This window comes from Dasypus novemcinctus, chromosome 5 (genome assembly GCF_030445035.2).
Source record: "Dasypus novemcinctus isolate mDasNov1 chromosome 5, mDasNov1.1.hap2, whole genome shotgun sequence".
NCBI classification, from domain to species: domain Eukaryota; kingdom Metazoa; phylum Chordata; class Mammalia; order Cingulata; family Dasypodidae; genus Dasypus; species Dasypus novemcinctus.
In genome coordinates this window covers 117,384,668-117,406,340 of record NC_080677.1, presented here as the reverse complement: position 1 = coordinate 117,406,340, position 21,673 = coordinate 117,384,668, and the positions used below count along the sequence as shown (strand labels likewise).

General features: G+C 40.6%; 1 protein-coding gene across 5 annotated transcripts in view; it reads left to right on the top strand.

The window, feature by feature from the left end:
• The first annotated feature begins 14,956 nt into the window (after positions 1 to 14,956).
• DGKI (diacylglycerol kinase iota) overlaps positions 14,957 to 21,673 on the top strand; it is a 501,434-nt gene continuing 494,717 nt past the window's right edge. For 4 of the 5 annotated variants that reach the window (XR_009185891.2, XM_071215292.1, XM_058297427.2 and 1 more), the window contains exon 1: positions 14,957 to 15,383. Coding sequence is in view for 3 of the 5 variants with exons in the window: in XM_071215292.1 (XP_071071393.1) it covers positions 14,977 to 15,383 (407 nt within the window). In the remaining 2 variants the exon portion in view is untranslated. Of the gene's footprint in view, positions 15,384 to 17,508; positions 17,897 to 21,673 lie in introns of those variants that run through there. The other variant, XM_004461659.3, reaches the window with a different exon arrangement.

Here is a 21,673-nt window from a genome sequence, read left to right as displayed (position 1 = left end):
AACTATGGCCAATCGTTGGAACTTGGTAGAGGTCTGGATAGGGCAATCCCCAAACCAGGCAGTTGCAAAGGATTCCTGACTCTCAGCTGGTGCCATAGGGCAAATACTGTCATCTACTTAGGTGCCTTGGGAAACTGACTGACTAATCCAATGGACTTTTTAGTACAGAGTCTGAAGAAGTTTGCTGGCTTGGATTTGCTTTGTCAGAAACTCTCAGCACCATAGGGATGCTTAGAGTTCCACCGTTCTCATAAGACTTTTTGCACAGGCCCACTAGAAGGACAAATGACACCCACCTGGCTTTCATGTCTTAACTATCCACTTTTATTTGAGAGACCCAACCAACTAACAGATGCTGAAGAATACTGCATGCTGGCGGCATAAGCAGGCAAAGAAACATCACAAGCCATTTAAGAAGACAGGCATTTGAAAAGAAGAGATCAAGCTGAATAATCAGATTAGGTACTTTCTATGGAAGCAGAGCTAATGGAAGAACTGAAGACAATGTTAATAAAAACATAATAAGGGCTTTTAAAGTTATTTGCTAAAGACCCAATTAGAGTTCTGGAACCGAATGAAACTCTGAGTTTAAAAAATTTATTAGAGGAATATAGTTTATTTTCTTTTGGTTTGTCCCCTGACAAATCTACAACATTCCCATGAGATATCAATTGTGTCAGCCTTTAGCTTTTTCCTTATCAAACAAAACAAACATCTCTAATTCCTTCCATTTTCACCATTTTTATTTCTTTAATCATCTTTATTGTTTGACTCTAAACTTTATTAAATCTCCCCATATCGTCTTTTAAAGAGTAATAGCAATTTAACCAGCACAGTGGAGTTGCTGTGTTCATTGTGATTACATGTCCCTACAGGAGGGCAGAAGCTTCCACCTCATCAACTGTTAGTGTGGCGTTCTAAGAAAAGTCAGCATTCACACATTCAAAGCAAAAGCAAAGTCCATTTGGCAACTCCAGGGCTGTGGGATTACAATTACCAGGATAATGTCTTTTCCCTACTTCCTCCCTACTTCCTTCCAACTTCAAAGAAATTCATCCCAGAGTGGTTTTAATAGTATCATTTCTATTATTGTTATTTAATGTTTATTGAGTAATGGAGCAGGAAACACATCAATGGACTCTTGACTAGCAGACTAGAGTTATCCATTAGCTTTGATGAAGTAGAGCTTTTGGAAATAGTTCAGATTGGTAAACATACTAATGAAATTACTTTCTGAGACTGAAAAACAACTCAAAAATATATGTATCTATTCCTGGGAGAAAGGAAACAAATTAGTATCTTTAAGAGATTCTTCAGTTCTACCCTTTGTAAGTGTTCATGATACATGGGTCCTAGCCTCTGTCTGACTTGATGGTGATCACCATCTGGAAGGGGGAAGGAAAAATAAAAGGGGATGAGGAAAGATAGAGAGGGAAGGGAGAGACAAATGAAGCTAGAGTGTAGTAAAAGCATTGTTAAGGTTGCTTTAGGACAGCAAAATATATGATAGGGTGCAAGTCTACCTCAACTTTCCAGTTTGTACCTTGCTCATATTTATTAGATTCTTAGAGTGAGAAAGAATCTTGAAGATCCTCTATTTCAAACCTTTCATTTTATAAATAAGAGAACTAAGTATTTGTTCATATCATACATACTTGGTGTGAAAGATAGAGCAAGAAGGGCTCTGACTTTCTTGTCCAGCTTCCTTTCCACCATAAAGTCCCTCATGGAGTTTTTGACTATGGAAGATTTGGTATAAGTTTTTCATACCTGCTTTATTTTAAATCCAATTTCCATTTTCTAGATCAGAACTCCAGTTGAGTTACAGATAGTATGAGTGCTCAGGTGTTATGGCCTGAATGCAGCCAACAGACCTTCCCTTCATATATCAAAACGGCCCACACAGGTACTGAACCTACTCCCAGGTCCTAATAATACCTTCTCTAACCTAATAAGATGACCGGTACAGACTCCAAAGCAGGAAACAGGAAACCTCAATCAATCAGTTCAACAACCTATCAAGGAAGCAAACAATTGGTCGATTACAATTTATGATAATGGATCCAATTTTATTGGTTGCCATAGGGAGAGTCAAGGAACCATAGGACTTACTGCCCTAAATGAGCTGACACCCTGAGGAAAGATAGGAAACAAATGCTTTCAGTATATGCTGAGAGTCCTAGTGTAGAGTAGTGTTCCTCATACTGAGTCTAAATGTCTGAAACTTCTGTTGTTTCTCTTCAAAAATTAATTTTTTTTTTGTTTTTACTGATACGGTCATCTAAAAATTAATACAGTATATTTGTATTTTGCATCACCTGGATTATCTCCTTAATACTAAATGCCTGTTGATTTCAGGACCCCATTTGCACTGATCACCAAGTAGCACTATTTTATGCTTCTGAGCTAATGAGAAGAGAATAGAGATGGAATTATTATGCAAATGTTGTCTTTGTGCTAGGTAAGAGCAAATGGCTTCAGGGCAGGCCATGTAAGCAATGGCTTCAGGGTAACTGAAGTGTAGAAATATGACCAACAAATGAGTTTTCTCAGAGCACCTAATAATGTAGGTAGCATCTTATCAATAGAAACTCCACTGGAGCAAACAGGACAATATTTTTGCTGAAGATGGTGATTCAACTTGAAGAAAACAGCATCATCTATCATATTGAATTAACAGCGAGATTTGGATCTTTTGGCTGGGTAATTTTGTATTGTATTTGGGAATTATTTGGGTTTATTGTTGTGTAACTAATCTAAGGATTTCACACTTTGTTTTTGTAAACCATATTTAATTACAATTATAATAAAAAGAATTTAAATGAATTCCGTGTCTGTAAAAATTATTTTTTCCTTTAAGAAGTCAGTATAGGATTGAAGATTGAGAAACAGTAGGGTTGACAGAGTCCAACAAGATTTCAAGTAAATGTAATGGTCACTGCTTTCAAGGCCCTTGGACAGCAGAAGCAATGATTGGGCTAGGAAGGTTAAATTGCTGCAACCCAATTAAAGAACGACTCACTTGAAACAAAAAGGGAAATGCAAATGCTCTCTGGTGCTACTCCCTAATGGTGGGATGGCGTGAATGAGCACGGCTGATTGCACTTGGCTCACCAGAGAGACAGTGAGTAATAATAACAAGAGCATACCTCTAAGTACTCTGTTTTTGCCACAAGCAAATCCTCCTCCTAAGAGCAGGAGCATTTATCCTCAGGGAACTTTTCTCACTCCAGTCAGCATCATTTTAAGAGGAAGAAAATGGACCTTTTTGGCAAATAATTCTACCCTGTAATTCTGCATTATTTCTGATTACCAAAGAAGGGAAGAACAAGCCCAACATTATAAAATCTGGTGCAGGGATTGGCATCACTGTTCAGATGACATCATCAAGAAATGATATCTTCCCTAGTTGCTTCTGTCTGGTCCTTGGCCGTTTGGAGTCATCTTCTAATGATAATTTAGACTTAAAGTTAGAGGTAGGTTTCAATAATTTGTAGAAGTGCATGGTTTTAGCATAAAATCATTTTCACTTTTTTCCAAAACATAGTTTATTACCCTTGTTTCCATGACAAGTATTCTTTTTTTTTTTTTGGTCTTTATTTATTTTTTTAAATGTTACTTTAAAAAAAGATGAGGTCCCCATATATCCCCCACCCCTCTCACCCCACTCCTCCCATAACAACAACCTCCTCCGTCATCATGGGACATTCATTGCACTTGGTGAATACATTTCTGAGCACTGCTGCACCACATGGTCAATGGTCCACATTGTAGTTTACACTCTCCCCCAGTCCACCCAGTGGGCCATGGGAGGACATATAATGTTCAGTAACTGTCCCTGCAGTACCACCCAGGACAACTCCAAAGTCCTGAAAATGCCCCCACATCATATCTCCCCACTCCCTACCCTCAGCAGCTACCATGGCCACTTTCTCCACATTAATGCTACATTTACTTCCATTACTAATCACAACACCTCCAGAATAGAATATCAGTAAGTGCACTCTAATCCATACTCTATTCCTCCATCCTGTGGACCCTGGGATGATTATGTCCACTCCACCTCTATATTGAGAGGGGGCTTAGATTCCACATGAATGATGGATGCAATTCTCCTGCTTGCAGTTGTAGGCACTCTTGGCTCCCTGGTGTGGTGGTTGACCTTCTTCACCTCCCTGTTAGCTGGCTGGGATAAGTCCAATAAACCCGAGGGTATGACAAGTATTCTTGATTTGACTTCTCACATAACATGCATTATCAGAGATTTGGTGGGCTAGGTAAGGAAGGTTTGAACAACTATTTCTGACATATAGATAAGCTCATGTTCAGTTCTAATTATATTCTTTGCATTATTAGAAACTGCCTAAAATTTCTGGAGCTACTGATTGGAATAACTACTTCAACTAGTTTGTTAAATCCTTTCAATTCTACCTTAGCAATCTCTCTCAAATATTTTTCCTGATGCTCTGCCTCTACCTTAGTCAGGTCCTTAGTATTTCTTGTATGGCCTCTTGCAATACTTCTTAACTTGCCTTCCTATTTCTTCATGCCTTCATTTATCCTCCCCATATCAATAGCTTTCTAAAATTTATATTATACCATTTTCTCTGCCTAGAAACAATAGTGTTACAATGTAACAATTTTATAACTTGCTTTCTGGTGTCATCTGTCCCCACTTCTCCCTTCCCCTTCTCCTCCTCCCCCCATCCCAAATATGCGACATATCAAAGCATTTGTCATCATCCAGTACACCTGGTTCTTTCATTTTTTTCTGTGCTTTTGTAGCATGTTGTTTCTGGATGGTGAAATTCCACTCAAACCTTCAGAAGTGAAGAGAAATTCACTTCTTCCACTGGATGCCCCAGACACCAGTTTTTATGTCCTTCCAGGTCATGCTTCAAGGTACTTGGAGCCTAACAGAACACTAGCACTTAGATAAGTGTGTCTTAGAGTAGTTACATGTCTGTTCTTCCCATAAGATGGATTCCCAATTTATCTTTGTATAGAATCCTAGTTTTTTTTATTTCTTTAACTTTATTTTGTACATTTAATAATGAAAAATAAACAATTAAAAACTAAAAAGAAAACACAGTTGAATAAAAACATACATTTCTCAATTAAATGTACCTAGTATTTTCATTTTGCACATCATCAGCTATTTGAATTGGTTCTACATAATGTCCATAATCTATCATTTTGGGGTGTTCATAATATCCCTTCAATGGCTACTGAAAAATTTACATAATTATTTTCCTAGACAGGAAAACTGTTAGATTTTTCCTTTTATTCATCATTATAAATACTTTTATAACAAATATATTCCTTTACTTAGAATCTTCTTTACTTTGTGATTTTTTTCTTAGGATACATTTCCACAAGTGGGATTATTTGGTTAAAGAGTGCTATTACCAAAATAGTTCTGTAGTTAACTTTGTAAATTATTCACAGAAGTATATATTTGCACAGAAGTATATATAATGCATTTGCTATAGGTTACTGTGACTATTTCAATCAATTTATTAAAATTATTTTGGAATTTATTTGTGCATTTCACTCCAAGTAATCAAAAAGTCAAATCAACAGTAGCTTAAACAGATCAGGGTTTAGTTTTTCTCACATATAAGAAGTGTAGAGATAAGCAAGCAGTTCCGGGTTGGCAGCTGCTCAAGAAAGTCATCAAAGACCAAGGCTCACTATGTTTTCCGACTCCATCATCCTTAGTAAATGGTTTTTGTCCTCTTGGTTGCAAGTTGGCTATTATGCTTCCAGGCATTGAATTATTACTCAAAGCGTGGAGAAGGGAGAAGGGCAATGGATGGAAGTGGCATATTATCTTTCTGTACTTTTAGAAAAGTTTCCCAGAAGCTCCATTTGGTTACTTTGGCTTAGATTTCATAGGTCAGAACCAAGTCACATAGTCACACTTCACTTCAAGGTTGCCTGGGAAGGAGAGTATTTTAGTGTTTATACCTCTATAGTTTGTGAAGATGAGGGAGAAAGGGACATGAATGTTTTTGAGTAAAAAGGCCATGGTGCCTCCCACATGATTTTCATTGCTTTAAGTGAAAACATAAAGAGAATGATTTTCATTTAGTGCAATTAAATGGTAAATACTGTCAGAAGTTATTGAATCATCTCTATTTTAGAAACCTTAGCATTAGCATAGCATTCATATAGAAGAGATTCAAGAAATGCTTGTAATATTGTATGTTGAAAAAGTAAATATATGATTCCTGGATATTAGGACGGATTAATTAAACAGTTACATCAGATTAACCTCATTTCCTTTGATAGGGTTTCTTATTTGATATTTGGGGAAATGCAATTGAAATAGTATCCTGACGTAGTCCCTCAACCTAACTCTCTATACAAATGCAGAAATGTGAATTCAATGAGATGTTTTTACATAACTAAACACAAAATTTATTAATGGAGTTTTAGAATGTGTACTACCGAAGAGCAGAATCTAGTTTCTCTCTGCTGAATTACTAGTGCCTTGAACAATGTGTATCATATATGGGCTTTTAGTAACTGCCTGTAAAACCCATGGCAATAAGTCTGGATTGGAGTTTCTGGAGGCATATCACATATTCTGATGCCCATTTTATCCTTTTCAGAAAATTTATTGGTAACTTCACTGAGTATGCTGCAGATCAGACCTACATTTGATAAGGAAGCAAGTAGGATAGTGAATGTAATGAATGATAGAATCCTGCATCCAAAGACTCTTGGATTGGTGAATGATGGTCAGAACATATTTCATGGGAATAAATGTCACTTCCTTCGATTTGGTCCCCAAATCAGGTGCTCAGCTACAGAAATATTCTAAATATCTGTCTTTCTATATTTTTTCTTCTGCATCAGAGGTTGGAATAAGAAATAATAATAAAAAGTAGGGAAAACATAATGACAGGCTGTTGAAAATAATTGGATTTTCTCATACTCACCTGTAACTGCAGTTGTCAAAGCAAAAAGCATCCCCTAAAGGCAAGCTATAGAAGCACCAGGCACGGGTGGGAGGCTGGACTGGATGATCTAAAGACTCCTTCCATCCTGAAGATATAATGGTTTTATTTTTATTTAATTCTTCCTTAGAGACCACCTGTGGCACTGAATTCCTCTCAGTAGATACTGAAAGATTTTTGTCTATTCTACTTCTAAAGCATCCCACTACAGCTTCATATTCTGTATAGCAGTGATGTAAACCCAAGAATTGCCTTCAGTTCTGGGTTTAACACACAGTTTGTTTGTGGATCACTTTTCCCTTTTTGGCTGGCAAATTTTAAATCCTGGCACCTTCCAAATGACCCTCTAATTTTCCTTCTAGGCAAATGATTGTTGGATAGCAATCATTCATTCACTGAATGTTTATTGTACCCAGACTGTGTGCCTAGTCCTGTTTGGTCTACAACATTAGCAAAGATAGAGCTCATATCCTTATAAGAGGAGAACATCAAAGAAGTAAATAAACAACATTTAGACAGCAGTAAGTGCTATGAGGAAAATAAAGTAACGGGTTGTATGTCAGCTAATGGCTAGGAAGTGCACTTCAGGGAGTGTCAGGGTAGTGTTTCTGAAAAGGTGATAAGTGAGGTAAGAATAAAAAGGTGTGCTCAGTTTTTCAGCATCCCCAGATTGGCTTGGCCCTACCTGTTCCTCCCACTTCCTTGCTTCTTTGCTTACTCATGGAAGGACTCAGCTGCCACTGCCTCTGACTCATAGCCTATCTCTGCCAGCTATCTCAGCTCTCCACATCTTCCTGTACCCCCAGCAAGGGCTGGGCTCTGGCACAGCCTCCAGTGACGTCTCACTGGAAGGAGACTCAACAGCTTTGGTCTTCATGTTACAACGTCAAATTGGACTCTTGTTCAATCCATATTTCTCCATTTGTGTACCAAGTTAGGTTGAAGGACTATGACCAATACTATATTTCATTTCCCCAAAGCATCAGACAGGAGACCCTAAACTGTGGGCTTTAGGCCCAGCCTATATCCTTAGAGAATCCTCTTATCACTTCCAGAAAAAGATGAGGAGCCCAGCTGTGGGAAAGGGGAGCTCGGTCCCCCCAGAGGCTGCAATGAAAGACTAGGTAACACCGCTTGACATGAGGGTGAGTTAACTCCTTAAGAGGCAAACTTTGACCCTTCGACCTGTGCAAGACAGGAGACAGGAAGAAACTGGTGAATAAATTCCTTTCTCTTCTTCCTGCTGACAATGTGCAATGGTGCTGTAAGTCCTTTCTGGAAGAAGTTCTTTTTTTTTATTTTTTAATTTTTTATTTTTTTGTCTATTTTTTTAAAGTTACATTAAAAAAATATGCGGTCCCCATATACCTCCCACCCCCCTCACCCCACTCCTCCCCCCATAACAATAACCTCCATCATCATAAGACATTCATTGCACTTGGTGAATACATCTCTGAGCACCGCTGCACCTCATCGTCAATGGTCCGCTCCATAGCGCACACCCTCCCACAGTCCACCCAGTGGGCCATGGGAGGACATATAATGTCTGGTAACTGTCCCTGCAGCACCACCCAGGACAGCTCCAACCTCCGAAAATGCCCCCACATCACATCTCTTCCTCCCACTCTCTACCCCCAGCAGCCACCATGGTCACTTTCACCACACCAATGCCACATTTTCTTCGATTACTAATCACAATAGTTCATGGTGGCCAAGCAACCAGGTATGTTTTTTGTGAAGCTGTGGCCATCTCAGCAAGTTACCACATATTATTAGTAAAGCATCTGTTATATGCTCACTGGGCATAATTATTTCTTCTTTCATTAATTACATCTATTGCTACTTCTCTGTTTTTTTTTTTACTGACTTGTAACTTTTAAAACTTTTCTGTGAATAGTTTTTCAAGCTTATCACTTATCTTTTAACTTTGCTTATTTCTATCCAAGCAAAAATTTAAGGTTTTATATAATGACATCTGTCAGGGTTTTTTTTATGATTTCTGATCTTTGTGTCAGAGAAAGTAAGGTCTGCTTATTTCAAAACTATATATTTTTCCCCCATATTTTCTTTTTTTTGTTGTTGTTTCTTTTTTTAAAAATTAAAGTTAATAGATCACAAGGAATATTACATTTAACAACATAAAAAAACAAAAAACATAAGAGGTTCCCATATAACCCACTCCCCACCCCTACCACATCATTTTTGTAAATTGTATTTTTTTGAAGATATATACATCACAAAAAAATGTTACACTAAAAAATATGAGGTTCCTGTATACCCCCACCCCCCACCCCACTCCTCCTATGAAGACCAACAACCTCCCTCATCATTGCAGCACACTCATCTCACCCAGTGAACAAATTTGGGGCACTGCTGCACTATATAGGCAATAGTTTACCCTGTCGTTCACACTCTCCCCCAGTACATTCAGTGGGTTATGGTAGGATATGTAAAGTCCAGCATCTGACTCTGCAATATCATTTAGGACAACTCAAAATCCCAAAAATGCCCCACATCACATCTCTTCTACCCTCTCCCTGCCCTCAGCAGAGTGGCAACTCCTACTCCCTGGTTCATTGGTCGTTCCTATATTTTCTTTTAGTACTACTTTTAGTTTTCTTCTTTACATTTAAAATCTAGAATCTATCTGGAATTAATTTTGGAGTGTGGACTGTGAAGACATTTATTATTTTTCCCCATTGATTTTCCCAAAAATAATCAACTCATCCAACCTTATTTATTGAATGATCCATCTTTTTCTTTTAATGACTTAGTCACTGTCATCACACGCTAAATTCATGTATATGAATGGGTGTCATTCTAGGTTCTATTTGACCAATCTGTAGCTACTGTTTAAATTAAGGTAGTTTTGCAATTTGTTGTAGTAGCTTTTAGAGCAATTTGACCTGTTTTGTCTTTTTCATTATTTTCCTGGTGATAATTGAAAATCTTTCTGATTATTTCTCTTTTCAATGGCTCCTTGGCTACTCTATATGGATTCTTTTAGTTTAAAATGTATTTTTCAACTTTAAAGAAAACCATTTGCATTTTGATGGCAATCATGTTAAATTTAATAGTATTACTTAATTCTTCTAAGATCAATTGGAAGAAATTAAGTTGAAACCATGACTTCAGTAACAACACATTCCTGAAAAAGAATGGATTGCTCATAATCCCCCAGAAGAACAGATATACACTTACTAAGTCAAATTTAATAAGCTTTAAGTTTGAAATTTTCATGTTTTTCACAAATATTTTTCTACTCGTAGTTTTCTTTTACCTAAAGAGTTCTTTGATGTTAGATGCAAACATATGTAACATCCCTGTTTGCAGATGGAACACACAAATATTCCTCACTATTTAGGAATCAGAATAAAAAGTTTGAAATGCTGCCGAAATTGAAAAGCTTAGCAAAGAAATGATAGAATATGTAAAAGCAAATCCACATTTCAAAGCCAGGGCATTTAAACATAGAATTCAATGGAAATTTCTTGGTTGAGTCATGGATTTATTTTCAAATGTTAGAATTTTAACTTTACACTGTACATTGGTATATAAATTGTTCATGTTTACGGGTGCTACTTGTTTTTTAAAAAAAACATTTTTCTGTTTTATTTCCTGAAAATTCTTGATCACTACACAGTTCTTGTTTTTTAATATTAGATATAATGTTTTCTTTAGTATTGACGACTCTTTAATATCAAGTTTTGCCATCTTATCTAGACTTTAAACACTTCTCCTTTCTTGAAATCTTTATGTTTGAAGCTTTTTTGATCAGGCCTAGAATTTAAGAGACTCAAGTTTGGGATTTAAGACTGAGATATTACTAGTTTTAGACTGAACAATATTTAATAATAGAAAGCAAAAGCAAGAAGCCCACTTACAGGGTAATGGTTTTGGGTCCAGTGATGGAGATATGATCTGTCTGAAGTCTGGGCTTAGACTTGTAATTCCAGAACCTGGAGGTTTCAACATACCCAGAAATGTTCATTTTCTTGTTTATATGTTTATGTTACCCCAAATCATACATGGTATATTTTAAAACCAGAATGTCAATGTATTGTTTTATAATTGGGGTTAGTGATGTTTTTCTTTTTCTGTGCTTGACGTAGTTTAGACCCATTGTCAGGGATTCCACTTTTTAATTTCAAGGTAACTAAGAAACTAAGTGAATAATTACAAATTTGCCTAGTGAACATTGAAAAACAAAACAAAAAGGAAAATAAATGGTCTATGGGGATGATTAGGACTTCAAATAACTTCTCAGAAGTCTACTCCACAATGACATATTGAAATTCATTTGACTTGTGCTGAAATTGTTCGTGCTGCCCACATTTAGGGTCAGTCTCTTTCTCTCTTCCTCTTTTAAACTGGGGCACAAGTTCAATGACCTTTTTTTTTAAACCCCATTTTCCTTTGTCTAGCAACCCATCTGTGGTGATGCACTCTTTAAACATGAAAATACACACCTGATAGATTTAGCTGGCTTTCCTGTTAGCCTGGGAGACATTTGGTCATGTGATGATATGTATTGAATCAATCAGGCAAAACCTCAAGATTCTAGCTGGGATCACTCAACTCTCCTTGAGCGTCATCTTTTCTTATGTATCTTTCTAGATATATGTATATCTAACTATACATATTTATCCTATTTTTACTATAACTGGTAGAATACTAAATAGTTTGCACCTTATTTTTCTTTTTTAGTTAACATTATATTTTTGAGATTGTTCCATATTAAGGATATCAGTTTTTTCCCTTCAAATTTTTCTAATTAATTTTTTTTATTTTTAAAGAAACTTTAAATTACATAAATGTTACATAAAAAATATAAAGGATTCGCATATGCCCCAATCCCTCCCCCTCCCACAGTTTCCTACATTAACAACATCCTTCATCAGTGTGGTACATTTGTTACAGTTGATGAACCCATATTGAAACATGGCAACCTACCATGGACTATAGTTTGCATTATGTTTATACTCTGTACCACACAATTTTGTAAGGTATGACAAAACGTACAATGGCCTGTATCTGTCACTGTGGTGTCATGAAGGACAAATCCAACGTCCCCAAAATGCCCCTGTATTACACCTATTCGTCCCTCTCCCATCCCTCAGAACCTCCGGTGGCCGTTGCATTTACGTCAATGATAAGAGTTCTTCCGTTGCTGGAATAATAAGTCTATAGTAGAATAATAATAAGTCTACTTTAGCCCATTGTTCATTCCCCAGTCTTGAGGATTTTGGGATGGTGATGTCTACTGTGCTTCTAATGGAAAAGGGGCTTAGATCCCATGGGGCAGATGGATGGCATAGCAATTAGACTTATTCCTTTTAATGGCTTCAGAGAATCACATAGTCTGGATTATAATAATTTAGGTAATTAGTCCTACATTAACAAGCATTTAGGTTATTTTCAAACTTTTGCTATTATAGGCTATACTGCATAAATCCTTATGCATAAATTATTGTATACACTTACACAAAATTTCTAGAAGCAGAATTGCTATGTCACTTATCTTATGTATTTCAAATATTGATTGATATTGCCAAATTTCCCATCAGAGAGGCTGTGTCAATTAAATTACACCAAAATGTTGGTTTTCTATCCCCTCACCAACACCATTAAACTGTTTATTCTAGGGGAAAAAAAAGCATTTTAGTTTAAAATTGAATTTCTTTTATACGGAGTGAATTTGAACATATGTTCATATGTTGAAAACCATTTATAGATTCTTTCCTCAGTCAAGAAACATTTAATGAGGGCCCACAATATGCACAATTATGCTAATTACTGGGGATATAATGATAAACATATAACCTCCTCATACATGTAGGAGAGATAGACAAGTAATAAGCAATTAAAAAATCAAGTTTAGTATAATGGTACAAGTGAAGCCTATTGGAGGTGCATCTATTATAGTTTAGAAGGTGATCAAGGGAGGTTTCTAGGGGGAAGTGATATTTAAGTTGAAAACTACAGGAAGGGTCATAGTTAACTTAGGGAATATTAGGGATAGGAAAAGCATGCAAAAGGAGACAGCAGAATCACATGTGCAAAAACAGGAGTGGAGAGTGCCTAGAGCATGTAGCACTTGTACATAGTGCAGTTCAGTGCCACTCTATCACAGCATGAAGGGAAAGTGGGCAGGAATAGTACACTACCCACCACTGTGGCCTTAAACACCAGTGAAAGAGATTGAACTAATCCCAAAGGCGATGTTTCAGTACCGAAAGATTTTTAAGTAGAGGAGTGATATATCAGAAATATTTGTGGGAGTGGGTCATGCTGGAGAATGGATTGAAGTTATGGCTGGGGATGAGAACACAGTCAGGAAGCTGTTACAGTAATTCAGGTAAGATGATGTTTCCTTGGCCTTAGGGATGTACTAAATATTCACGCATCAAAACCTGGGACCCTTCTGAACATGGGGTGCACTGCACAGGGGTGAAGCACAAGGACCTAGGGCCAGGTAGCCTGGGTGTGATTCCTGGCTCTATCACTTTCTAGTTGCAAATGCCTGAGAAAGGCGGAAAGTTACTCACGTTTGAGGGGTGCTGCGTAAATGTAAAGAGATGGGTGTGTGTACATAGCACAACACGTTAAAAAGACAAAACAAAACAAAACAAAACAAAAAAACCCCAGAGGGCTTAGTAACGATTAGCTGTTATTACCTTCCTTCACGCCTCTCTGCAAATGCTGATACCTTTAGCTTATTATAATATACATAGGAAGAGGATTACAGAATGTGGGAGTTGGGAGAGGTCTGAGGTACTTGAACCATGCTTCTAATTTTAGCCATAAGAAAATAAAGGGAAATAAATTAAGCAACTTGTCTGGGGTCACACGGTCCTCGCTGGTGTGGCTGATTCTCTTTCCACCAGGTACACATAAGGGTCATTAACATTTTTAAGTATACAATTTTCTCGTGCATACTTAAGATTTCATGGGAGGAAACCCCTAATTGGGGAAAAAAAGGCGGGTCTTAAACAACACACCCTTCAAACCTCAGAGAATTTTTTACAATCTTAGAAACAGAAGTGGGGAGTGAAGGTGCGGGGATAAGGTGAACAGAAAAACTGTGTAGAGACTGCCAGCTGGGGTTCTTTTCAGCAGTGCTGTCCAAAGTGGTTGGAAGCAGCAGTCGGTTAGGCTGCCCCTCCTCCGCTCCTTGCCTTCTTCCCTCGCATTTCACAAACCTGTCTTCCCTTTTGCTCCTGGATTCTGTCTTTTCTGCTTCACTGAGGGCCTTATGATCCCATACAATCGAATTAACAGCTGTTTAGCGATGCCTGCTCCTTGAAAGGAAGGCAAGGGGGAGGGAGGGGGGGAGTGGGGAGGGGACATTCAGGGATGAACGTGTCCCCAGTCCCAAGACAGGAGGTGGGAAGCGCTACCTTAATATACCTCCCCTCCCTTAATAACTTGACACCTCCCTCCTTAATATACACGGCGCAAAAATTCTCTCCAAGGTTCGCACAGATCCTGCTCCTTGTACAACACCCACAGCTTTTCCCGCGTAGAGCGGCTTCTGCCGCGCTCCAGCTCCCCACACCCGGGGAGCAGCGGTGAGGAGAATGCCGGCCCGGGCACCAGGGCACCTGGAGCCGAGGTGGGCACTGCGTCGACCGGGGCGAGCGGCTGGGCAGGCCACCTCGCAGGTCTCAGTTCCTCGCCCGTCACGCCGGGGCGCAGCGGGCTCTCCCCGCTCTCCCCTCCAGCGCGCTCCAGGCAGGATTCGCGGTGTTCCCGCCCCGCGCACCCCAGGCCCGCGGCCGCTGTTCCCCTCCCTCCCGTCTCCCACTCTCGCAGCCCGTCGCCTCGGGGCCAGGCTCAGGCTCAGCCCAGGGCTTTGCTCTCGACGGAGGGAAAGGCCAGGGGGAGCCGGAGGGCGCGGGTTTTCAGCGGGCAGGGAGGCGGCGGGCGGGGGAGGCGGCCTCTGATTGGCTGGGGAGGGGGAGTGGAGGCACGGAGTTTCCCACAATGCCCCGGTGCGGGGCCGCGGCGGATGGATGCTGCGGGAAGGGGCTGCCATTTGCTGCCCCCGCCAGCGGCGCGCGGACCGCCCGGCACCCCCGGCCCCTGCCGCCGCCGCCGGCCCACCGCGCCCGGCCGCCTCGACCCCCGCAGCGGCGCCGCCTGGGCTCCCTCCGCCGCCCGCGGGGAGGTCGCCATGAACCCCAGCTCCTCCGCCGGGGAGGAGAAGGGCGCGCCCGGCGGCAGCAGCAGCAGCGGCAGCGGCGCGGGCAGCTGTTGCCTCGGCGCGGAGGGCGGCGCGGACCCGCGGGGCGCAGGGGCAGCGGGCGCGGGGGCCGCTGCCCTGGAAGAGCCCACGGCCGCCGGCCAGAAGGAGAAGGACGAGGCGCTGGAGGAGAAGCTGAGGAACTTAACTTTCCGGAAGCAGGTCTCTTACAGGTAGGCGCGGGGAGACGAGGCGGCTGAGGCAGGTGCCGCCAAGGGGCGGGAGACCCACTCGTTTCTCCCTCCAAAAGGCGCTTCTTCGGAGTTGGGGCTCCCCTGCGGCTGGCTCCCTCTCCGCTCTCCCACTCCCTCTTCGGCAGGAGTGTTCGCTCCTCATTCCATCATTATGCCTAGAGGAAAGCTACCCGCGCCTAGTTTTCCTCTGTAACAGGAAAGAAGACTGGGTCTCTGAGGTCAGAACAACAAAATGTGCGTGTGTGTGAGGAGGAAGGTTCAGAGATAGACACATTGCATTTTTAAAAGAGTAGTTCTCAAAGTTGCCCCTCAGCCGGTGTCACGTCCAACCGCTCCTCCTACCTTCCACATTTCACTGGAAATGGTACTAACTTGATAGCTGAGATCACACCGGCAGACAGAAAAGAACAACACTAATGAAGAGAAATCCTTCTGGAAGTCGGACCTGCGTCAAAACCCCCATTAACCAAGGGTCCGATGTGGCTCTATGTCTGCAGATACGCAGTTGGTTACAGGGGTTTCGAGTACACGTGCTCTCCCGTTTCTCCTGGGGAGCCCCCTGGCAAAATAGGGAGGAAGGCGAGATGGGACCATGCTTGCACTTAAGAATGGATGCATTTAGGAGACAAGGACAGTGTAGGTTAAATTACTACCAAATCTTTATAAAAGATAATTTGAAATTGTGTCAGGATCCAAAAATGAGAAATGAGGGTTCATTAGATTTCCCTTCATCCCTAGGCGTGTGTGTATGTGCATATGTATACACAAACACACACATACACACACAAGTTGGGGGAGTTGCAGAGAAAGAATTGATGGCACTCCCCTCTTGCTTGTTGATTTAAAGTTGAAGTGATACACAAGCTTAGAACTGCAAAGATTTACCTTTGCTAGGGCTCTGAGTGTTTCTTGAGATAAGGATCATTAACAGCCTTCTTGTGACCCTAATTCTTTTGAGTTACGCAGTCCCTTACAGAAAACCATACGAAGTATTAAGCCTGTCACACCATGTGCTGTTATGTAAGCAAAAGCAGATGACAAGAGATGTGTGGGTTTGTGAGAGTGTGTTTTATTTATGGGGCCTGTGTATGAATCATTGGGATCCCCATAGACATTGCCTGGACGGGAGGCCCCAGTCATCAGGGCACGTCCTGTGTCTTTAGTGTTGACTTCTGCTGACTCCTTCAATCAGTCTTCCTGTTGTGCTTGCATTCCTTGTTCAGTGTGTGCTGAGGGAGTTTCCCACCTGAGTTGCTCTTTTAGTTACTCACACAGATCAGGACCAAATGGATCTTTCTCTTTATATTTTTGGTTTCTAAAAATAGACAGGGTGTAGCTCTAGGGAGGTATGCTAGAACACAAGCAGTTCTACTTCCTAGTTACTATCTCCTGTTTGGCTCTTAGGGGAATGGGGACTGTGTTCAGCCTAATTTAGCAGCTGTGAGGTGGGGGTGGGGGTAACTACATGAAGCACGTTGTGGGTCTGTGCTCCTGGGCTGAGAAATGCTCCTGTGTTGTTGGTATTCACCAGACCCTTCATTGGGAAGGCTACAAAGCCAGAGTTTGCAAGGGAAATCATTTCAGCTTGCCTCTTGTCAGGGGCCGTTCTCAGAGTCTTCCTCCTGGAAATGTGTACTCTGTGGAGCCACGGCTTTCTGGGTTGCATGCTCACAAATGTGTGTGTATGTGTGTACACATACAAAGACATGGACACAGACAGCGTATTTCTATAGGGGAATAATACTGTGTCTGCCTTACAATCCATAGAAGTGGATCCTACTCTGTGAATATCATTTCCTTTTAAATAAAGTCTTACCATCTCCAATTCAGCAAACCACTTGCATCAGAGTCCACTTAGGTGGCTGGTTAAACATGCCCCCACTCCAGACTAACAGTATCAAATGCTCTGTGGGTGGAAACTTTTAACAGGCTCCTTAGGAGATGCTTAAGCACACTAATATCTGAGGATTTCTACCCTGTTTTTTTCCCAAAGTCTAAACAGTTGATCTTTGAACTGCAAACAGTGCCCAAACAAACAAGGTCAGGCAGTCCCAATGTCAACGGAATGACAGTGAGAAAGGACATGATTTCATCCAGAACATGTTTGTCCTGACTAACCTGGAGAGGGTCTCATTTTGATTATAGTAATAATTATTATTATTATTTTAGAGGCATGGTGAATGGCCTACACAATTGTCATGGTGGCCATATGCCCTGAACTCAGATGCAGCTGGGCCTGACAGTTTTGCTGGTGGGTTAATGAATTGTCTGGAAAGAAAAGCCAGCTTCTGGCTGGAGTTAGTGTTGGCTCCTCAGTGAGGACTTACCACCTCGTTTCTGAGGCACACCTGAAGGCAGTGACTGGCAGGAGTAAATGGAGAGGGGTCAGGAAGCCCTCAGAATGGAGTCAAGTGAAAGGGTTCAGTGACAGTGTGAAGTATGGCTGCTCATCGAAAGGGGATTATTTGAGGTGGGGAAGTGGAGATTTGCAGGTAAGTAAAAAATATCTTTTGAAGAACATGGATATTTGTGAAATGACACTTGACAGGAAAGAAGGGGGCTTTGGGAGAGGGTGTGTGAGTATGTGTGTGTGTGTGTGTGTGTGTGTGTGTGTGAGTGAGTAGGGGGTCTCATCTGCTCCTTCTGTTGCTAAGGAACATAAGCCAGGGTCTAAAATTAAATGAGGAGTGGGTGGGCATATGCAGTGACTCCTGTCTTTTTAGGAACCAGAGCCCTTTACAAAAAGGCTTTAAATAACCATTTCTGGAGGCAGATTATTCATTTTGCTCGACTTTTACTTTGTTAAGTGAAATAAATTCCTTTATATACCCTTAGATTTCTCCTCATTATCTTTTCTTTCTTGGCTTTTTTGGGAAACCATTTCCCCATGAGAATTTTTCCTTTATTTCAGATTTTGCTCCCCTAGAGCAAATAGTCTCTCTAGACTGTAAAGCTGAAGGTTTTAGAAGGCAGTGCAAGTGAGCTAGTACTTTTCTCTTGAAATTACTACTTCCTTTTTCTTTGCAAATTATGGTGCTACAACAGATACGTATGTGCAAATGACTATATAATGTGTAGGAACTGTTTTTTTTTATTACGTTAAGAAATTCCAATTTAAATCAGGAAAATTTTAGAAAAGTTAACTCTCAGGAACACATAGGGGAAAGGGAGGGGAAAATAACTGATGTTGATTGTCTTCTATGTGCCAGACACTGTGCTATCTTATTGTATATTGTATATCTTATTTAATCTTCATGCCAGTCCTATGATGTGGTTTTGATTATATCTATCTTAAAAAATGGACCTGAAGCATTGAGTTCGATCAGGAAACTGAAGTTAAACACAGCTCTGACTCTAAGGACTTTCTCTTTAGACCATATCTTGCTGCTTCCCTAAACAGTCCTTTTAGGTTTTTACTTCCACCATGTGTATGTGTGCATGTGCATGTGTAATATGAGCTGGCTTTTTATCTCATCTCTCATATACCATTGGCCATTATGTATTATCTCTTTGATACTTTATTCTTTGAACATTGGCCCTTTGGCTATATAAATAGTTTTAATGAACTCCTTTACTATTTCAGAAATATGTATATAAATTCATGAGAGTCAGAAAATATCCACCTACATGATACCTGTCAACTCTGTGAAGTTACCCATGTTGGCATTTTTGTATGCCTTTTGAAATTACAGATATTGTGTAGGTGAACCTTGATCTAGTGAAGAACTGGTATGTCTATACCTACTTGAGTAGCACAGAATGATTTTGCTTGTAAGACAGCCTGGAAAGTTACCATTACTTATGAGATGTTATTACCTGTGTTTCAGTCTCTGTGCTTAGAAATCAAGAGGGAAATAACCAGACCTTCCTTACAGAGGGCTCTTTGTATGAGAAAGAAGAAGGAGCTAGGACTCTTAAAAATCTTAGATTAGGACACCAGGTGAAAAAGAATTTGTTAATCTTTATAAGTTGGTGAAAAGAACATAGTATTTACATTTGGTGTTTTGTCCTGCAAAACAAGATTTTGTCACTATAAGAGAGATGACTGGGGAGTTGGAAGTCAGGTAGGATGACATGGACATTGTTCTTACTTTCATGTCAGTCAAAAGTGTATGGATGGGGAGCGGATGTGGCTCAAGTGGTTGAGTGCCCGCTTCCCAGGTACAAGGTCCTGGGTTCAATCCCCGGTACCTCCTTAAAAAAATGGTATATGGATGGAAGTTTTTTTCTCCCTAACATCAAGTTTGAAGTGTCTTCCTTTGCTAGATATTTAGAGACTTTTGGATCAGGTAAAAATCTTGTTTCTAATTTAATATTTCCTTCTTCAATAATTACTTAGGTATTGGCTAAGTGTTGACTTCCTCAATTAGGAAATAAAACAGACAAGTTTTCAATGTAACTACTGGCCACAGTCCTTTAACCTACTCTAATTGCTCTTTCAGAGGCTTGATTTTTACATGGGAGAATGACAGCACTGGGTTTGGTAGAATCAGGGGATGGAGAACTTGAAGAGAGCATTGCAGGTATTCAACTCTCCTGTGGCAACATCAGCATTGTCTCATGGGGCCAGATTTAATTAGACCAGAGATAACCTTTTTCTAACACTTCACTTTCTCATCTGAAAAAAAATAAGGATTCCCAGTGAAGATCCATGCTTGCTGCACCCTCTACATTCTTCTTGACTGGGATCTAGGATACACATTCCCTGCAAAATCCCGAGGAATTCTTGAATTGCGCTCAGAGGTACTCACCCTGTGAAACAGGAGGCCTCTGGAAGGACCATTGCCAACATGTGGGGCTGCGACATTTTCTTTCTTTGTGAGTTTGCGTTGGTAACACTGGATCCCACTGGATCTATTTCTTCTGAGACGCCATCCATAGGTGTAGTTTTGGGACAGTAGTTATTGCAATGAATGGCGCTATGTGAGCTTTTCTTGCAATAGATAACTGAGGAAGTAAGATCAGGAGTGAAACAAATTCTAAGCCATTAGACCTTTATTTTCCTTTAAAATGTAATTTGCTCCATTTCCTTTAAATGTAATTTCTGACTGTTCTAACTGGTTGGAACCTATTGCAAGGCATAACAAATCAATGCAGTGTAGAAGAAGACGAAATAAATAAACATATAAAATTTTGCCTGTTTGCCCATAATGCCCTCATAATTCATCTCTAGCTTGTTCACCAGGCAAATTCCTCTTTAGTATTGAGCTCAAAAGGATCCTCTTTCTGTAATAGGTGGTTGTTTCTTCCCTGTCCTCACAGAGTACTTTCAAACAGCTTTGTTAGGACTGAATTATAATTATTTGTTCTGGGAATGGATTAGTATTTGAACCTAGCACCTTCCAGCTGACCTTGGGTGAGTTATATAAATCTTTTGAAGCATAGTGTATTCGCTTATAAAATGGGTTAATACTAATACCTACTTTAAAGGTTGTTTAATGGGATTAAATGAGTTGCTTTATGTAAATGACTAAGCCCAGGACCTTACCCAGTGTTAAGTTCAATAACTGTTATTAGTCCCAGCTTTGTTGTTGGCTCCTTTTTTTTTAAATTAAAGATTTATTTATTTATTTATTTCTCTCCCCTACTCCCTACCCGCCCCCCCCCCCCCCCGCCCCAGTTGTCTGTTCTCTGTGTCTATTTGTTGCGTCCTTTTCTTTTGTCTGCTTCTGTTGTCAGCGGCATGGGAATCTATGTTTCTTTTGTTGTGTCATCTTGTTGTGTCAGCTCTCCGTGTGTGTGGCGCCATTCTTAGGCAGGCTGCACTTTTTTTCGTGCTGGGTGGCTCTCCTTATGGGGCGCACTCCTTGCACGTGGGGCTCCCCTACGTGGGGACACCCCTGCGTGGCAGGGCACTCCTTGCGCGCATCAGCACTGCGCATGGGCCAGCCTGCACACAGGTCACGGAGGCCCGGGGTTTGAACCGCGGACCTCCCATGAGGTAGACGGATGCCCTAACCACTGGGCCAAGTCCGCCGCCCTGTTGTTGGCTCCTTGAAGATAGAAACTGCACTTTATTGTTTGAATCTTTGAATCCTGCCCTTTTTCCTCATTAGGTGTTGGATAAATATTTATTGAAGGAGTGAATTTAATTACCTCCTTTAAATAAGCTGCTACTCTTATCCATTCCCTATCCATCTAAGTTGGGCTTTTCCATTTACTATCAATAAAGTTCTGCCTATTTCTTGTTTATACTTTGTCCCACAGCTGAGGACTATGTTTCTGTTTACAACATCCTGCTTGAGTACCTGCATCACCATTTAGCCAGA